Source organism: Saccopteryx bilineata, chromosome 1, assembly GCF_036850765.1.
Source record: "Saccopteryx bilineata isolate mSacBil1 chromosome 1, mSacBil1_pri_phased_curated, whole genome shotgun sequence".
Taxonomy (NCBI): Eukaryota; Metazoa; Chordata; class Mammalia; order Chiroptera; family Emballonuridae; genus Saccopteryx; species Saccopteryx bilineata.
This window is the reverse complement of record NC_089490.1, coordinates 242,487,600-242,505,144: the sequence shown is the minus strand read 5'-3', so window position 1 is coordinate 242,505,144 and position 17,545 is coordinate 242,487,600. Positions and strand designations below refer to the sequence as shown.

At 38.2% G+C, this 17,545-nt stretch overlaps 2 protein-coding genes across 5 annotated transcripts in view; one reads left to right on the top strand and one right to left on the bottom strand.

Annotated features, from left to right (window-relative positions):
* The window catches only part of NIPBL (NIPBL cohesin loading factor), a 213,506-nt gene that overhangs the window by 169,520 nt on the left and 26,441 nt on the right, over nucleotides 1-17,545 (bottom strand). Inside the window, exon 1 of one of the 4 annotated variants that reach the window (XM_066239910.1) lies at nucleotides 2,518-2,616. The exons of the other annotated variants lie outside the window; for them this stretch is intronic. The gene's annotated coding sequence lies outside the window, so the exon portion shown is untranslated. Of the gene's footprint in view, nucleotides 1-2,517; nucleotides 2,617-17,545 lie in introns of those variants that run through there. 4 annotated transcript variants of the gene reach the window in all.
* LOC136319490 (uncharacterized) overlaps nucleotides 14,813-17,545 on the top strand; it is a 29,674-nt gene continuing 26,941 nt past the window's right edge. The window contains exon 1 of the mRNA XM_066252736.1: nucleotides 14,813-14,849. Within this exon, the coding sequence (XP_066108833.1) occupies nucleotides 14,813-14,849 (37 nt within the window). The remainder of the gene's footprint in view (nucleotides 14,850-17,545) is intronic.

Here is a 17,545-nt window from a genome sequence, read left to right as displayed (position 1 = left end):
TCAACAGACGTAAGCCATTTATCCCAGTTCAGCGTGATTACAAGGTATGCTGTCAGTGACACACTACATGAGGAAAGTCTTGCTGTTTTGCCTATGAAAGAGACAACAAGAGGGGAGGATTTATTCATGTCTTTCACTGAGTTGACTAAAGAAAAAAATCTACTGATGGATAAACTAATTTCAGTGTGTAATGATGGTGCTCAGTGCATGGTGGGGAAAAACAGAGGATTCGTAGCGCTTCTTCGTGAACATGAAAAGAGACCCATCCTAAGTTTTCACTGCATCCTACATCAGGAGGTGCTTTGTGCTTAGATGTGTGGTGAGCAGCTTGGTGAGGTGATGTCGCTGGTCATTTGGGTGGTCAACTTCATTGTTGCCTGAGCTTTAAATGATCATCAGTTTAAAACACTGCTGGATGAAGTTGGGAATAATTATTCTGGTCTGCTTCTGCACAGCAATGTGCGTTGGTGGTCAAGAGGGAAGGTGCTCAGCCGTTTAGCGGCTTGTCTGAGCAAAATCTGGACTTTTCTTGAAATGAGAAACATCAAGCATCCTGAGTTAGCTAATAACTGAGTGGCTCCTAAAGTTCTACTATCTCATGGACGTGACTGAACATCTGAACCAGCTCAATGTGAAAATGCAAGGCATTGGAAATACAGTCTTATCCCTTCAACAAACAGTGTTTGCACTTGAAAACAAGCTGGAACTCTTCATCGCTGACATTGAAACAGGTCGTCATTTACTACACTTTGAAAAACTGGGAGAGTTTAAAGATGTATGCACAGCAAGTGACCCTGCTCAACATCTTGATCTCCAGCAGCTCTAATCTCCTGCAGTCATTCAAAGCGCACTTTGGAGAATTTCGTGAGCCACTCATCCTTATAAGTTCATCTCCCATCCACATGAGTGTGCAGTGGAAAGCGCCAACCTGAGTTACATCCCCAATGTCTCCATCAGAGATTTTGAGCTACAAGCTGCTGACCTGAAGGCCTCAGACATGTAGGTGAATAAGTTCAAGTCACTGACTGAAGATTTGGAAAGACTAACGTGACAGCAAGCAGAGTTGACGAGCAAACACAGGTGGGGAGAAATGAAAAAACTTCAACCCATGGGCCAGCTGATTGTCAAAACTTGGAACGTGCTTCCCGTCACATACCACACACTGCAGCGTGTGAGTATTGCTGTACTGACCATGTTTGTCTCTACGTATGCATGTGAGCAGTCTTTCTCACATCTAAAGAGCATTAAGATCAACCTACGATCACGTTTAATGGATGGAAGTCTCAACGCCTGCATGAAGCTTAACCTCACCACATATCAACCAGACTACAAAGCCATGAGCAAAACCATGCAGCACCAAAAGTCGCATTAATGGTAAGAAGTACTTTATTCATCACTGGTTAGCAACAGCATAACAACGCTATTAAAAAGAATTCAGAGACTTATTGTACTTTAAAAGTGTTGGTCTTACATAAAATGCACACATTTGCTTGTATTTAGTGTTAAACATATTATATGACTCTCACGGAATTACATTTTAAAATATGTGGTGTTCATGGCTCTCTCAGCCAAAAAGGTTCCTGACCCCTGACCTAGACGGTACAGCCCACTACACATGTAGGCTATGTGGTAAACCACCATCACATATGCGGTCCATCATTGACTGAAACATTATGTGGCACATGATTGTATGCTGTGTCTATTTTTCAGAAGAGACACAAAACAGTCTTTTAATTACCATTTGAGAACATTGTTTCTTGTTTTACATTAATGTGTTCTGTATCATAAAAAAGATTATAGTCAATAGATTCCCAAGTTCAGGCTAATAAAAAATTAAAGCAGCAACTTTAAACCTATCCAGTCAAGTGTGAAAAGCTGAGGGTCATATGCGTCCTCAAACAATGTGCTCACTACTCATTCAAGGTCTACTTGTAAGATTTCACCATATCCGAGTATCATCTGTGCACCATTACTTAATGTTTTTCTTTAAAATGCTCTTTGTTGAAATGCTTGGAAAAAATGATAGGATGCTTATAAACTGCCATCATCACTTTATGCCTCCCTAGACTTTGAAAACATCTGTATTTGTGCCACTTGACAAGTTTTTTTTCTTTTTTTAAACTTATTTTTACCCATGAAATCAGGGGCGTAATGTGCAACAGCTATATTCTTTTTGATATTTGTATCCCTTATCCCATCCTATCTGATGTAACAGCTGATGAGAGCCCGTATTCTGGAAATGACAAAATAGTACTAATATTAAAAGAATAAAACAAGCTTTAGTTAGTTTCAAATGTAACAATGCACTTTACCCAAAGTTTCACAATTAGGAAGTGGCAGAGCTGGGACTCAAACCCAGAAAAGGTGGCTGCAGGGTCCAAGTTATTAACCACAACACAATATGAACTCCTGTCACAATACATTTTAGAATTCACATGATAAACAAGAATACCAGACAACAATAAGATTTACAAAATAAATTTAGATGATATCCAAAATAGTTCTGTTCAGCCTGACCTGTGGTGGCGCAGTGGATAAAGCGTTGACCTGGAAATGCTGAGGTCGCCGGTTCGAAACCCTGGGCTTGCCTGGTCAAGGCACATATGGGAGTTGATGCTTCCAGCTCCTCCCCCCTTCTCTCTCTCTGTCTCTCTCTTCTCTCTCTCTCTCTCTCCTCTCTAAAAATGAATAAATAAAAAAAAATTAAATGCAAAATAGTTCTGTTCAAGTCTGTACTGGGCTTAAAAAAGTGTTACTTAAGCCTAGTGTTGATGGTGACACCTTTATGTGATACTTAAAAATTCTATTCTTGTGAACACTGCAATGAACAAGAATCTGTGTGTCAATGTCATCAGAGGCTTTTTCATCATGCATATGGATCAACTGCTATGGTAGAAGTTGAGGATTCACTGCTTATGTAAACAAATGTACTTCAAATGAAAATATCTAGTTTCCTAGGCATGCACTTGACACTTAACAACTTAGCTTACTAAATCAAAAGCTCTTTTTCGATCGCATTAAGTACTGTAAACTTCATCACAGGATGTATTAAATAACATGCTTGTCAAATAAAAGTGAAAATAAAGCTTATAGAAGCACATGGTGAAAAAAGAGAAATAAAGATAATGTAAGATATAAATATATCAATGTGATACTGTTATTCTGAAATTATAGGTTTCTTATTTTTTACTTTTCCCATTGTGGGGAAATTGTGCCCAAAATTTTTAAAGCTTTTTGTGAAACACTGCTATTAATACCTTGGCATTTCCAACACAAAAATGAAGAGATGGCTTTATTTGGCTAGGTGTTTACTTGTATTTTAGAAAGTTAGTAGTCCGTTTCTTCCCAACTAAAGCAGTGATTTAGTACATAACTTTGAAAATGCTGGTCCAGAAAGACAAATTAAAACATCTAAATGACCTTGTAATAAAGAAGAAAACCTCCAGAAGGCAATAATCTAGGTTTATTGGAAACTTCAAATTTGGATCAAGTGTACTAAGGTAAGAAACTTCACTAACTTTCATTTTCTTCAGGATATAGATGATATTGGGAAAAAAACAAAGGAGAATTACCACAAATGAAATGACACTGATAATTCATTTGCAACAACTGAGTGCAGTCATTCCACATATTTTTTTCCACTGGAGATAATGATGTGGTAAAGAAATGGACACCAGATGCATTTCCTTTTAGTCTGTGTGCTAGCAATGATAATAATGATGAAATATGATTTTACTGACTTATAAGCTAACAGACGGTTCCTTAGGGAATCTGATATAAATGCAAACAATTTCTGTTGTGTTCAGTTAGCCTTACTTCTGGAAAAGATAAAGGTAGTTCCGGAGATCCTTCGGTATGTGTTACCACATACTACTATGTGAAAAGTTTTCTATCATTCTTTGTATATCAAAACAAAGGTCAGAAACCATTTAAATAAGAGTAATGTTAGGGATGGCTCTCTCTCTCTCTCTCTCTCTCTCTCTCTCTATATATATATATATATATAAATACTCTTTGGACTATAATTGAACAGAAGTTAAAGTTACTGAGCTAATGAAATGTTTTAAGCTAGTATACCTTTGCATTCTTAATATTAAAATGTTAGTTCTCGCCTGACTGGGCGGTGGCGCAGTGGATAGAGCGTCGGACTGGGATGCGGAAGACCCAGGTTCGAGACCCCGAGGTCGCCAGCTTGAGCACGGGCTCATCTGGTTTGAGAAAAAAGCCCACCAGCGTAAACCCAAGGTCGCTGGCTCCAGCAAGGGGTTACTCAGTCTGCTGAAGGCCCACGGTCAAGGCACATATGAGAAAGCAATCAATGAACAACTAAGGTGTTGCAACGCGCAATGAAAAAACTAATGATTGATGCTTCTCATCTCTCTCCATTCCTATCTGTCTGTCCCTGTCTATCCCTCTCTCTGACTCACTGTTTCTGTAAAAAAAAAAAAAAAAAAAAAAAATGTTAGTTCTCTTTCTTTGATTCTAAAGTTATAATTGAGCTTCACTGTTTTTTCATGTGAGTATTATTTTTAAAACAAAACTTTCATCAAGAATTACTGAAGCAAGAAGACTCTATTGAACCTGTACTGACCCCAGAGCTCATCTGATAAGAGCTTTTGGCATATAATTTATCTATTTTGATAAAAATAAGTAGTACAAAGAGTTAGTACAGGGATCAAATCAAGTGAAGAGTTTGGTTAACTAATTTTATCTGTAATAGATTTAGAACAAACATCCTAAGATTAAATATTCAAAATAAAGTTTTCTGACTGCAGCTCTAGCTAAAATTTAAGCAATAGAAATTAATTTCGAGCTATATTTCAAATATACTATATGTTACTAAAGTTTGTGTATGTTTAATCTATATGGACATTTCAAATGTGTTTAAGGTAAACAAAACATTTTGGATATTTGTTCAGAAATACATTAAAATTTTATCTCTGAGAAATATCAAAGAGAATGATTACAAATAGGGGTATATACCAGTGGTTGATGGATCAGACTTTGAAAAACACTACCAAATGCTATTTTAAATGTAAATAATGTAAATTTTAGAAAGAAAAATAAAATACTTTCTGAGAAAAAACCTTTTTAAAAATCTCAAGAAAGTTTTAGGTTAAACTGACATTTAAAAGTAGCTACCATTAGGTCCTGGCCAGTTGGCTCAGTGGTACAGTGTCAGCCGGTTGCTTAAGTGGTAGAGCATCAGCCTGGGGTGTAGAAGTCCCAGGTTCGATTCCCGGCCAGGGCACAGGGGAAAAGCACCTGCCTGCTTCTCCACCCTTCCCTCTCTACTTCCTCTCTGTCTCTCTCATCCCCTACCATAGCCAAGGCTCCATTGGAGCAAAAATTGGCCCAAGCACTGAGGATGGCTCCATGGTCTCCACCTCAGGCGCAAGAATGGCTCCGGTTGCAACGGAGCAACACCCCAGATGGACAGATCACCACCACCCCCTGGTGGGCGTGCTGGGTGGATGCTGGTCGGGCACATGCAGGAGTCTGTCTCTCTGCCTCCCTGCTTCTCACTTCAGAAAAATACCCCCAAAAAACGTAAAAGAAAAAGTAGTTATCATTAAAATTAAAATGGCAAAGCAAAATCTCAAAACTCCTCCAGCTCTCCAAATGATATACTCTGTAATTTAGCAAATTACTAAACTTCTCTCAAATTCAGTTTACATTTACTATATAGTTTGTAAGATAATAAAAATGGGTTATGTGAGAAATAGTTAATATAAATATAATAAGCCACTTCCCAGCACTAAAAGTGATTAAAAATTTTTTTCCTGCAGTTTATAATAAGCAGAATTATGGCAACAGTGGTTTTAAACCCATAGGTTTAAAAACTACCTGTCTACACTCAATATTTCTTAAGATGAACTACAAAATATGACATTTATTGCTCAGCAAATATCCATGTGCTCTCCACATGTCCCAAACCCTTACCAATAGGGCAGGGTTCTGGTTAATGGTTTTTGAGTGTAAATACTCCGGTATCATTTCATGGCTAAAATATTTAAGAGTTGATGGAAGACTCTCTAGCTCTTTTTTGCCTCCCTGTGATGGTCGATGTAGAGATCTAAAGTTCCAGACATGTAGTTACACACTGTCAGAAACTCCATCAGTCTGGCTTCTCGACCTGTGAGCTGTCAGAACAGATCTCTTCCCTGAGAAACTGTTGGATAGGTAATATGAGTGAACATACATCTTAGTTGTGGTAAGACTAGTGGTAACCCATCCTATTCTAATGCAGGGTTTACTGATAATAGATCATAATAATTCTGGTCCATTTACTTAGTAAGCTTAGTTTCAAGAGAAGAACTCAATGATAAGCCAGCTGCTCTACTGTCTTAACTACTTCCCATAATCAATGAAGGAAAGCACAAACATGTAATAAATACAACCTTATTCAACTTTTAAAATTCAACCATTCTAAAAGTGGGAGATATCACACTTCCTGATATCAAGTTATACTACAAGGCCATTGTACTCAAAACAGCTTGGTAATGGCATAAGAACAGGCATATAGATCAATGGAACAGAACAGAGAACCCAGAAATAAACCCACAGCTTTATAGACAATTGATATTTGACAAAGGAGGTAAGAGCATACAGTGGAGTAAAGACAGCCTCTTTAACAAATAGTGTTGGGAAAATTGGACATCTACCTACAAAAAAATAAAACTAGACCACCAACTTACACTATGCACAAAATATAAACTCAAAATGGATAAAGGACTTAAATGTAAATCGTGAAACCATAAACATCCTAGAAGAAAACTTAGGCAGTAAGCTCTCCGACATCTATCGCAGCAATATATCTGCTGATTTATCTCCACAGGCAAATGAAATAAAAGACAGGATAAACAAATGGGACTACATCAAACTAAAAAGCTTTTGCACAGCTAAAGACAATATGAACAGAATAAAAAGGCAAACCACACAATGGGAGAACATATTCGACAATACAACTGATAAAGGATTAATAACCAAAATTTATAAAGAACTTGTAAAACTAAACACCAGAAAGACAAACAATCCAATAAAAAAAAGGGCACAAGAAATGAATAGACACTTCTCCAAAGAAGACATACAGATGGCCAATAGACAAATGAAAAAATGTTCAACATCACTAATCATTAGAGAAATGCAAATTAAAACCACAATGAGGTACCACCTCACACCAGTCAGATTGGCGCTCATTAACAAAACAACACAGGATAGGTGCTGGCGAGGATGTGGAGAAAGGGGAACTCTCCTCCACTGTTGGTGGGAATGCAGACTGGTACAGCCACTGTGGAAAACAGTATGGAGATTCCTCAAAAAATCAGAACTGGAACTGCCCTTTGACCCAGCCATCCCACTTATAGGAATATATCCCAAGGACACCATACCACCAACTGAGAAAAAGAAATGCACTCCCATGTTTATGGCAGCATTGTTCACAATAGCAAAGATCTGGAAACAGCCCAAGTGTCCATCAGTGGACGAGTGGATTAAAAAGCTGTGGAACATATATACAAAGGAATACTATGGGGCTATGAAAAAGAAGGAAATATTACCTTTTGCAACAATATGGAAGAAACTGGAAACTATTATGTTGAGTGAAATAAGCCAGGTAGAGAAAGAAAAGTATCATATGACCTCACTCATTTGAGGAATCCAAGGAATAATGAGAACTGAGGAATGAAATTAAGACAGAGGAGGGATCAAAGGGACCAGAGGAAAAGAGGACAGAGAAAAAGGGGATGATAGGATAGGATAAACCTGAAAGGAAGGGAGGAGGGCGGAGTAGGAAGGAGGGCAAGGGAGATGTTGAGGGGAAAAAGGGGGGAGAGGGGATGCATTCGGGGTGACCCTAGAATCTATGTAATCACAATTAATTAAATTAAAAAAATAAAAATAAAATAAAATTCAACCATACTAAAAAAATTTATTAAGAAAACTAAACACTTTATAAAAATACATTATCAGCCTGACCAGGCGGTGGCGCAGTGGATAGAGCGTCAGACTGGGATGCGGAGGGCCCAGGTTCGAGACCCCGAGGTCACCAGCTTGAGTGTGGGCTCATCTGGTTTGAGCGAGGCTCACCAGCTTGCACTCAAGGTCACTGGCTTGAGCAAGGGGTTACTCGGTCTGCTGTAGCCCCACAGTCAAGGCACGAATGAGAAAGCAATCAATGAACAACTAAGGTGTCGCAATGAAAAACTGATGATTGATGCTTCTCATCTCTCTCCGTTCCTGTCTCTATCTATCCCTCTCTCTGACTCTCTCTCTGTCTCTGTAAAGAAACAAAAAAATTAAAAAAAAATACATTATCACATAACTAAAAAACCTCATAATACAAAATCACTTTTCTTTAAATTTTTTTTTTTTTTTTTTTTAGATTTTATTTATTCATTATAGAGAGGAGAGAGAGAGAGAGAGAGAAGGGGGGAGGAGCAGGAAGCATCAACTCCCATATGCGCCTTGACCAGGCTAGCCCAGGGTTTCAAACTGGCAACCTCAGTGTTTCCAGGTTGACACTTTATCCACTGCGCCACCACAGGTCAGGCAAAATCACTTTTCTTTTACACCTTGTTTAATCCCTCTCTCTCTCTACACACACACACACACACACACACGCACACGCACACGCACACGCGCACGCGCACACACACACACAAAATCTTTTTGTATGCTGAATCACTTGAGTTAGTCGAATTAAGTCACTTCACCCTAAGGACAAAGGGCATTCTCCTACACAATAAATGGTACAGGGCATATTAATTGGTCATTGTACATAAACCATTACAGTTTAATAAATCCTCGTCAACAGGACTATCCTCATCCAAAGGGGATCTCTTAATCTCCGTGTTACCAACCTCCGTGAAACCAACAACCCGACGACACCACATGGTAGCACTCTTCTTGCTCTGGGCCTATTAATCGTGGGGGTTTCTAAACTGGGTCTCCTACACAGATTTAATGATACAATTATCTAATAACAGCCCATACTCAATCTTCTCCAATTATCCCAACACAATGTCCTCTAAAGGGGCAATCCAGGATCATGCAATCAATTAATCAAGGATCACACTGTATTTGGTTATCATGTCTCTTAGTCACTTTTAACACAGAACAATTCTTTAACTTATGTCTTAATCTTTTAAAACATTGATAATTTTGAAGAGTTAATGCCAATTGTTTTGTGGCCTTCCACACTTTAAGCTGTTTTTCCTCATGACTAGATTCAGGTTAAAAGAGATTGTTATTATAATTAAAAAATTATAGACAGTAACTCATAACAAATCTTGGCTAGTGAGGATATCACAGAATCACTGAAAAAAGAATGGATTTTTAAGAATTTACAATACATACTCTCCAGAGAAAATATTAACCACTCTTACTTTGGACCTACATGCTGATGACTCTCATTTCTGACCTCTTCCTTTGCTTCTCCCTTGAGGCTTATATAACCAACCAACAGCTGGACATCTTCAACATGCTGTCTTACAGACAATTTAAATTTAACAGGCTCAGAACTCATCTCAGCCACAAAACTTAATGCTACTCTTCTTCCTGTTATATTATTTCTTTAGCTTAAGTATCAGCACTTCATCCAACCTCTAAGCCTAGTCAAGACACTTCCCTCTACCTTATCACACATCAAATAAAAACCAAAAAGACATCAACTTAATTTCTGTTTCTTAAATCCACTCTCTTCTATCCTACTATGCCACCATTGTTCTAGAACTTTAGCATTTCCCCCCCTAGACTCTTGCATACAACCTAATTGGGTACCATCTTCCAGTCTTACTAATTTTAGATATAGTTTCCTCATTGTACCAGACTAATGCATTTAAAACTTCAATTTGGTCAAATGACTCATCACCTCTTAAAATCCTTCAATAGTTTCCCTTCAAAAACCAAATCAAGTTCAAACTCAGCATCACTTATAAGGATTTACAAAGTTGATTACTTATCTACGTCTCCCCTCGTTACTTCCTAACTTGATGCTCTTTTTCAATTACGCTGCTTCACTAACTTTAGTCACTGAATATCATTGTAATTTTTGCCTTTTTCCCCTTGGGCAAAAGAAAATTCGTGCAGGTAGAAGAAAAATGACATCTGAAGTTCATTAACTTTTTCCTATGTAAATTTAACAACAAATAGTTTGATCAGGAAATACTGTATTTGCTTATTTTCTACACTATGTGCAAGGAGTTATATTAAGTACTGTGAGAGATACAAGAAAAGTTACATGCATTCTGCTCTAAGAAGAGTTTTCAGTATAGAATGTAGTTTCTTAAAAAGGTACACAATATATGTAAGTAGAAAAGTACAAGGGTCATAATCAAGAGCCAAAAAAATTCAGAGGAGGAAGAAATTATTTCTAAGTGGGAATGTCTGGAAAGAAATCAGGAAAGATTTCCTAGAGGGGGTGGCAGTTGGCAGCCCTGAAGAATATTATGAGAGATTTGGGCATAGTGTGAAGGACACAATCATAGTTATTGCCAACTCACTTTCTCTAAGGCAACAATTTTATTTCTGCTGCAACACACATGAGGAATATGACACATTCCTCGAGTAACAATGGCTCATTAAAACTGATCCTCAAAGGGAGAATAAGTAGTAAGTGGGATACCATCACAGAATTGGATAAATGTTGTCTGGTAAAAGTCTCTCCAAGTGCTTCGCTGTCTTTGCTACTTCTTCTAGAAATCTCTGTTCTTAAGAGGACACCTGTTCAATTTCTAGCAAGCTTCTCCAGATTCCTAGAGTCTTCACACAATGCTAGTCTTAGACACAGATCAAAATAATAAAATCTTTTGTTCTTCTATGTCAGCTGAGAATTTCTCAAAGAGAAGATGAATGGCATCAAAAGAATAAAACAAACCAAGAACTTATAGACATTAAAAAAGCAGATATTATTTTTTCTTTTTTTTAGATATTATTTTTTCATAATAGAAATTCTAATTCTAAGAAGGAATAAATGGTGATGGAAGACTTGACTCAGAGTGGTGAACACACAATAAAATACAGAAATGATAAATTATAAAATTGTACACCTGAAACCCAAATAATTTTATCAATGTCACCCCAATAAATTCAATTTAAAAAAGAAAAGAAAGAGAGAAGTTCTAATCCTAAAATACAACTCACCATGAAAGCTCTTCCCATAAATATATCCATTGTAAATCCTGACTATAATAATGTCCTCCCCTCCAGGAAGAGTTTATTTGTTTACAAAGTGAAGAGGTATAAATGGCAAGAGCAACATTTTTGTCAGGGTATACTGTCCACAGCTGGAAATACATAGCACAAAGCTGTTTTTCCAAGTACATTTAAGAAAAAGAACCAACACAGTGGTTACCTTGAGATACCAATTTAATTTGTTCTGTAACCGAGCTCATAAGTCAATCAACTCATATATCAAACAAATTTTTCTCATTTAAAATAACTGAAATAGATTTAATCCGTTCCAGCCCTGTGAAACATCCCCAAACCATCCTAAATTATGAAAAAAGACATGTTTTTAATTAAGAAACACACATGTATATTTTACCAATGCATAACAAAATATATGAAATAAAAGAAAAAAGTGTTATTTAGTACTGTATTCTTACCTTGGAGACAGACAAGTGCGGCTAACAGAGGTGAATGGTAGAGGAGGAGGGAGAGAGGGAGGGAAGAAGAGATGCAGGCACTGTAGACATGTAAACTAAAACTGACTGCACTTTCTTAACACTAAATGTAAACTAAAACTGCATTTTCTTTACCTTAAACAAAACTAAAACTGCACTTTCTTTACTTAAAATGAAATCACAAAAACTTAATTGTAAAAAAATGCACTTTCTTAACTTTAAACTTAACCTAAGCTTAACATTACGTATTTTTTTGTTTTGTTTTTCTATTTTTCTGAAGCTGGAAACAGGGAGAGACAGTCAGACAGACTCCCGCATGCGCCCAACCGGGGTCCACCCAGCACACCCACCAGGGGCAACGCTCTGCCCACCAGGGGGTGATGCTCCGACCGGAGCCACTCCAGCGCCTGGGGCAGAGGCCATGGAGCCATCCACAGCATCCGGGCCATCTTTGCTCCAATGGAGCCTCGGCTGCGGGAGGGAAAGAGAGAGACAGAGAGGAAGGAGGGGGGGGTGGAGAAGCAGATGGGCACTTCTCCTATGTGGCCTGGCGGGGAATCGAACCCGGGTCCCCCGCACGCCAGGCCGACGCTCTACCGCTGAGCCAACCAGCCAGGGCCAACATTACGTATTTTTCATTTAAACATCACCTGTTTCTGCCTTTTTGGCTGCACTTTCGGCATTTTCACTTGCAGGAGACTTTTGAATAAAAATATATCCAAAGCGGTTTGCTTTTGCCTGCCTTTTAAAATGTTACAGAAATGTGACAGACAAGTGTCATTAAAAAGTGTTGAAGCAGGACCAGTTGAAATTTTTTCTGGGTGTTTCTTTTCAATGAAACTTGAAAGCTTCTCCCACATTGCCATCATGTCTTTAATTTCACTTGTAGAAATCACTTCCTCCGACTCTACCTCCTCCTCACTACTAATCTCTTGCAGAAGCTCCCTATGTTGCATCATCTGTAGCTCCTTCAGCTCCTTAGTTGAGTTCCTCCTCATGTTCCTCTATGAGCTCGTTTACATCACCCTCATCTACCTCCAGACCCATCGACTTTTCCAGGGACACAACCTCCTCCAACTCTTCTACTTCGGTCTCAGTCTCTGGTTCGAATTCTTTGAAGTCCCTATCTGCAACAACATCTGGCCATAACTTTTTCCATGCCGAGTTCAAGGTTCTTCTTGTAACCTCTTGCCATGCCAAGTCAATAATGCGTAAACATATCATGATGTTGTAGTGATCTTTCCAAAACTCTCAAAGGGTTAGATTTGTATTCTCAGTCACCTCAAAGCAGTGGCAGAATGCTTTGTGTAAAGCTTTTTAAAGTTGGAAATGACCTGCTGATCCATAGGTTGCAAGACTGAAGTCGTGTTGGGTGGGAGGTAGAGGACTTTCATAAATTTGAACTCATCGAGAATATCATCTTCAAGATCAGGTGGGTGGGCTGGAGCATTTTCAAGGATTAGTAATACTTTCATTGGGAGTTTATTTTCTTGAAGATATTTCTTCACTGCAGGACCAAAGACAAGATTTACCCATTCAATAAAAAACTGCCGCGTAATTCATGCCCTAGCATTGGCACGCCACATAACCTGCTGTTTTTCTTTAAGAATCTTGTGAGTCTTAAAGGTTCTAGGATTTTCGGAATAATACACTAGCAGTGGTTTTACTTTATAGTCACCACTAGCATTTGCACACAATGCAAGGGTCAGACGGTCCTTCATAGGTTTATGGCCTGGCAGCTTATTCTCCTCTGCAGTGATGAAAGTCCTCTGGGGTATTTTTTTCCAAAACAATCCTGTTTCGTCACAGTTGAACCCTTGTTGGGGGATGTAGCCTTCCTTTGCAATAAGCACAGCAAAACGTGCAATGTACTCCTCAGCTGCCTTAATGTCAGCACTTGCAGCTTCACCATGCCTCACCACCTAGTGCAGGGGTCCCCAAACTACTGCCCGCGGGCCGCATGCGGCTCCCTGAGGCCATTTATCTGGCCCTCGCTGCAGTTCCCAAAGGGGCACCTCTTTCACTGGTGATCATTGAGAGGAGCACATTGACCATCTCATTAGCCAAAAGCAGGCCCCATAGTTCCCACTGAAATACTGGTCAGTTTGTTGATTTAAATTTACTTGTTCTTTATTTTAAATATTGTATTTGTTCCCGTTTTGTTTTTTTACTTTAAAATAAGATATGTGCAGTGTGCATAGGGATTTGTTCATAGTTTTTTTTATAGTCCGGCCCTCCAATGGTCTGAGGGACAGTGAACTGGCCCTCTGTGTAAAAAGTTTGGGGACCCCTGACCTAGTAGATGCCAGATCTCTTGAAATTTTCAAGCCAGCCGTGACTTGCCTTAAATGTATCTTCTGCTGCCTCTTTTGAGGTTGATGGTTCTTTCTTCTTCAAGTAGCTGTAAATAATATGTGCCTTTTCGCATATTACACTCTCTGTCACTGTATCTCCTGTCAGCTCTTTTTATCTTTCACCCACACCAGCAGAAGCTTCTCCATTTTTTCATAGATATTTGTCCTTAATTGGAACAGAACTGTAGTTCCTTTTGCTGGATTTGCGCTTTTGATGGCATCCTTTTGTTTAAAAATGGTACAGGCCCTGGCTGGTTGGCTCAGTGGTAGAGCGTTGGCCTGGCGTGCAGAAGTCCCGGGTTCGATTCCTGGCCAGGGCACACAGGAGAAGCGCCCATTTTCTTCTCCACCCCTCCCCCTCTCCTTCCTCTCTGTCTCTCTCTTCCCCTCCCGCAGCAGAGGCTCCATTGGAGCAAAGATGGCCCGGGCGCTGGGGATGGCTCCTTGGCCTCTGCCCCAGGCACTAGAGTGGCTCTGGTCACAACAGAGCGACGCCCCAGAGGGGCAGAGCATAGCCCCCTGGTGGGCGTGCCGGGTGGATCCCGGTTGGGCGCATGTGGGAGTCTGTCTGACTGTCTCTCCCTGTTTCCAGCTTCAGAAAAATACAAAAAAAAAAAAAAAAAAAGAATGGTACAAACTGTAGATGTATTGTGGTCGTACAGCCTTGCCAGTTCAATACTTGTACAGCATGCTGATATTTTTCTATTATTTCTTGCTTTACTTCTATCGACATCATTCTCTTCTTCTTCTCACCACTGTCCTTTACACTCACTTTCTTCAGCCCCATGATAGCCCACAAAAAAGGTTAGTAAAAAATGCAAAAATGATGCAAGAATGAGTACAGTGCATGAGATTCGACTTGATTCAGCGGGTAACACATGAGAAAGAACGAGATGCTGGTGTTGTGCTGCCGATACTGGACCTGTGCGCCAATGCGCCAACTAGCGGCAGCTTCCCGAATCACACTACTCGTATCTTGGAATTTCGCTCAGATCTCAAACAAAGATACAGACTGAGTCGCAGCTCATATCTTAAAAAAGTAAATGTTGGTCTGCTCGTATCTCAAGGTACCACTGTACTATCATAGAAGACATTATCTAACATGGAAATGGAATTGGCTGAAGCTGAAAGAAAAAGACCAGTTTCACAGGCTACTGTAATAATCTAAGCATAAAGTAACGAGAATACAAACTACAGTAAAAACAGTAAGAACAACAAAGGAATATACAGGAAAGATATTTTACAGGTTGGACCCAACAACTGAAGTGAAGAAAACATGGAAGGAAAGAGAGAAATAGTCAAATATTACAAGTTTTGAGGCTTGGGTGAAGATAGTGCTGTTTATTGCCCTATTAGTTACTAGATCATTTTCAAAGATGTTTTGTGTAGAGATTCAAGAGGAATGCTTTTCTATTAAGTGCAATTGGGCTGTATAAAGGAGGAAATGAAGGTAAATTATGGAGGAACCAACTCTGTTGAGAAGAATAAAGAAAGTATTATGGTCTCTTTCTCAATCTTTGATAATCTTGGTTCTACTTTTTAATGTATTTGTGTAAACAACACGAAAAACCCCCTTCCATGCCTCATACATACACATGAATGTACAAAAAATTCTTATTGCAAAACTGGAACCATACTAATCATATTGGTATAATTTTTTTTCTTTAATAATATATTGTTTAACAATTTATCCATCCTATAGAGTCTCACTTCCTTGAAAAAACATGGGTATACAGTATGTATGTACTGTAAACTATTTAACCACTCTATATATTCACTTAAGTAGGTGGGATTTTTTTTTGTTGTGGGTTCGTTGTTTTTCAAATTCTATTTATTTATAATTTGTTATCAATAATACTGCAAATGAACTTCCTAAAATGTGAGTTTTTTATGCCTTCCAAGATTTCTATAGGCTAGATTCCTTGAAGTGGTGCTAATGAGAAATGGGCATGTGCATTTTAAATTTTGATTGATACATAAGTGCAAAGTGCCCTCCAGAAAGATTGAGGCAAGTACTATCTTTCACTTTACTAAGCCATCAATTATCAGAATGAAAAAGAAGATCCAAATGCCTTCCATTTGTTTCCCTAATACACTAACCTGTAATCCTTATCATTCATGTCCAAAGTGAGATTTCAACCTAAAACCTGTAACATGTAATTAACATCAAAAGAAAATAAGAAAAACATCAAAAGAAGAAAATATGTTTTTTAAAAGAGCTAATTGGTGTTCTTCTAGATACTAGATCAACACGTTCTTAATGAAAAGTGGTACTCATCAACACGTGCAGAACACCGTGAGGTTATTTTTGGTATTTGTAATAACTGAGGGTTGCAACTGGCAAAGTGGGATACTAAACCACTGAGCAGTCCAGTATAATGTCTTGCCCAAAATGCCAACAGCACTTATCCACCTCTGGTTGGGAAATATGGAAGTAGGTAACTGAGGTGGGATACACATAAAATAACAGCTTTGTGAATTATTTGCAATAGTATATGTTTCTTTTCCTTTACCTCCTTACCTAAGGTAAAGTTTCAAGTTTCTAAATAGCCTGATTCTGATTAACTACTTCTGAAATTAACTACTTCAGAAATTCTCTGCTTAAATTTTTTTATTATTGTGGCTCATAGGTACAGACAGTTCCTCTTTTTTGCTGTCCAAGATTTAATGTTCATGTTTTACAGTGGCTATGCTACTTTGGATGCAGCCTTGGACACTGAAAAGAAACTGAAACCAGAATTTACAGATTATTTTCTAAAATATGTCCAAAGTTCTTCAGTCACTTTTGAAGTAATATTTTTAATACCTTTCTATTTCTTAAATCATAATTTCCTTCTGATTCTAATACTATGTTCATTATTTAATACCTGGTCAATAACTGTATTATACAGAAGGTCATCTTAATAAATCTTGAATAAAAAATGTTGGCATTAACACTAGAAAATTTAAAAGCAAATCTCAATGAAGACTGGTTTTTGATTTAGAAAACTTATATAGGACATAGCCTGAAGAAGGCCAAAAACAAATAAAACCTAAACACCCATAATATATAAAATGTGGTTCTCTTACTCCATAGGCAGAGAACTATCATCTACGAATTTAATTCAGACATACTTGATTTTTCTTTTTTAGGTAAAAGACAGTCAGCAAAGTTAAAATACTTTAAAGCTTTTTCTTTTATTTTTTTCATATCTGAATTGTCAGCATTACTAATCTTGAGGTTTAAGGCTATTTTTAAGGAAAGTATGGGAGAATACTACGCATATTGTGGAAAAGCTGGACAAAGGATGGATTCATGCCATAGGCTGGGTAGTGTAAGATTTTATCACACTACTCAGAACAGTGTGCAATTTAAAACTTTTAAATTGTTTATTTCTGAAATTTTCTATATAATATTTTAGGACCGTGGTTGATTGCGGGTAACTGAAACCACAGAAAGCAAAACCACGGATAAGGAAAGAAAGGGTTTCTGTTTATTAATAGTTTAATGAAATGCCTGTGCACAAATATTGTAGCACTATCTGATTTACGAACAGTCCTTTTCTTATCTCCACTGAATCTCATAAA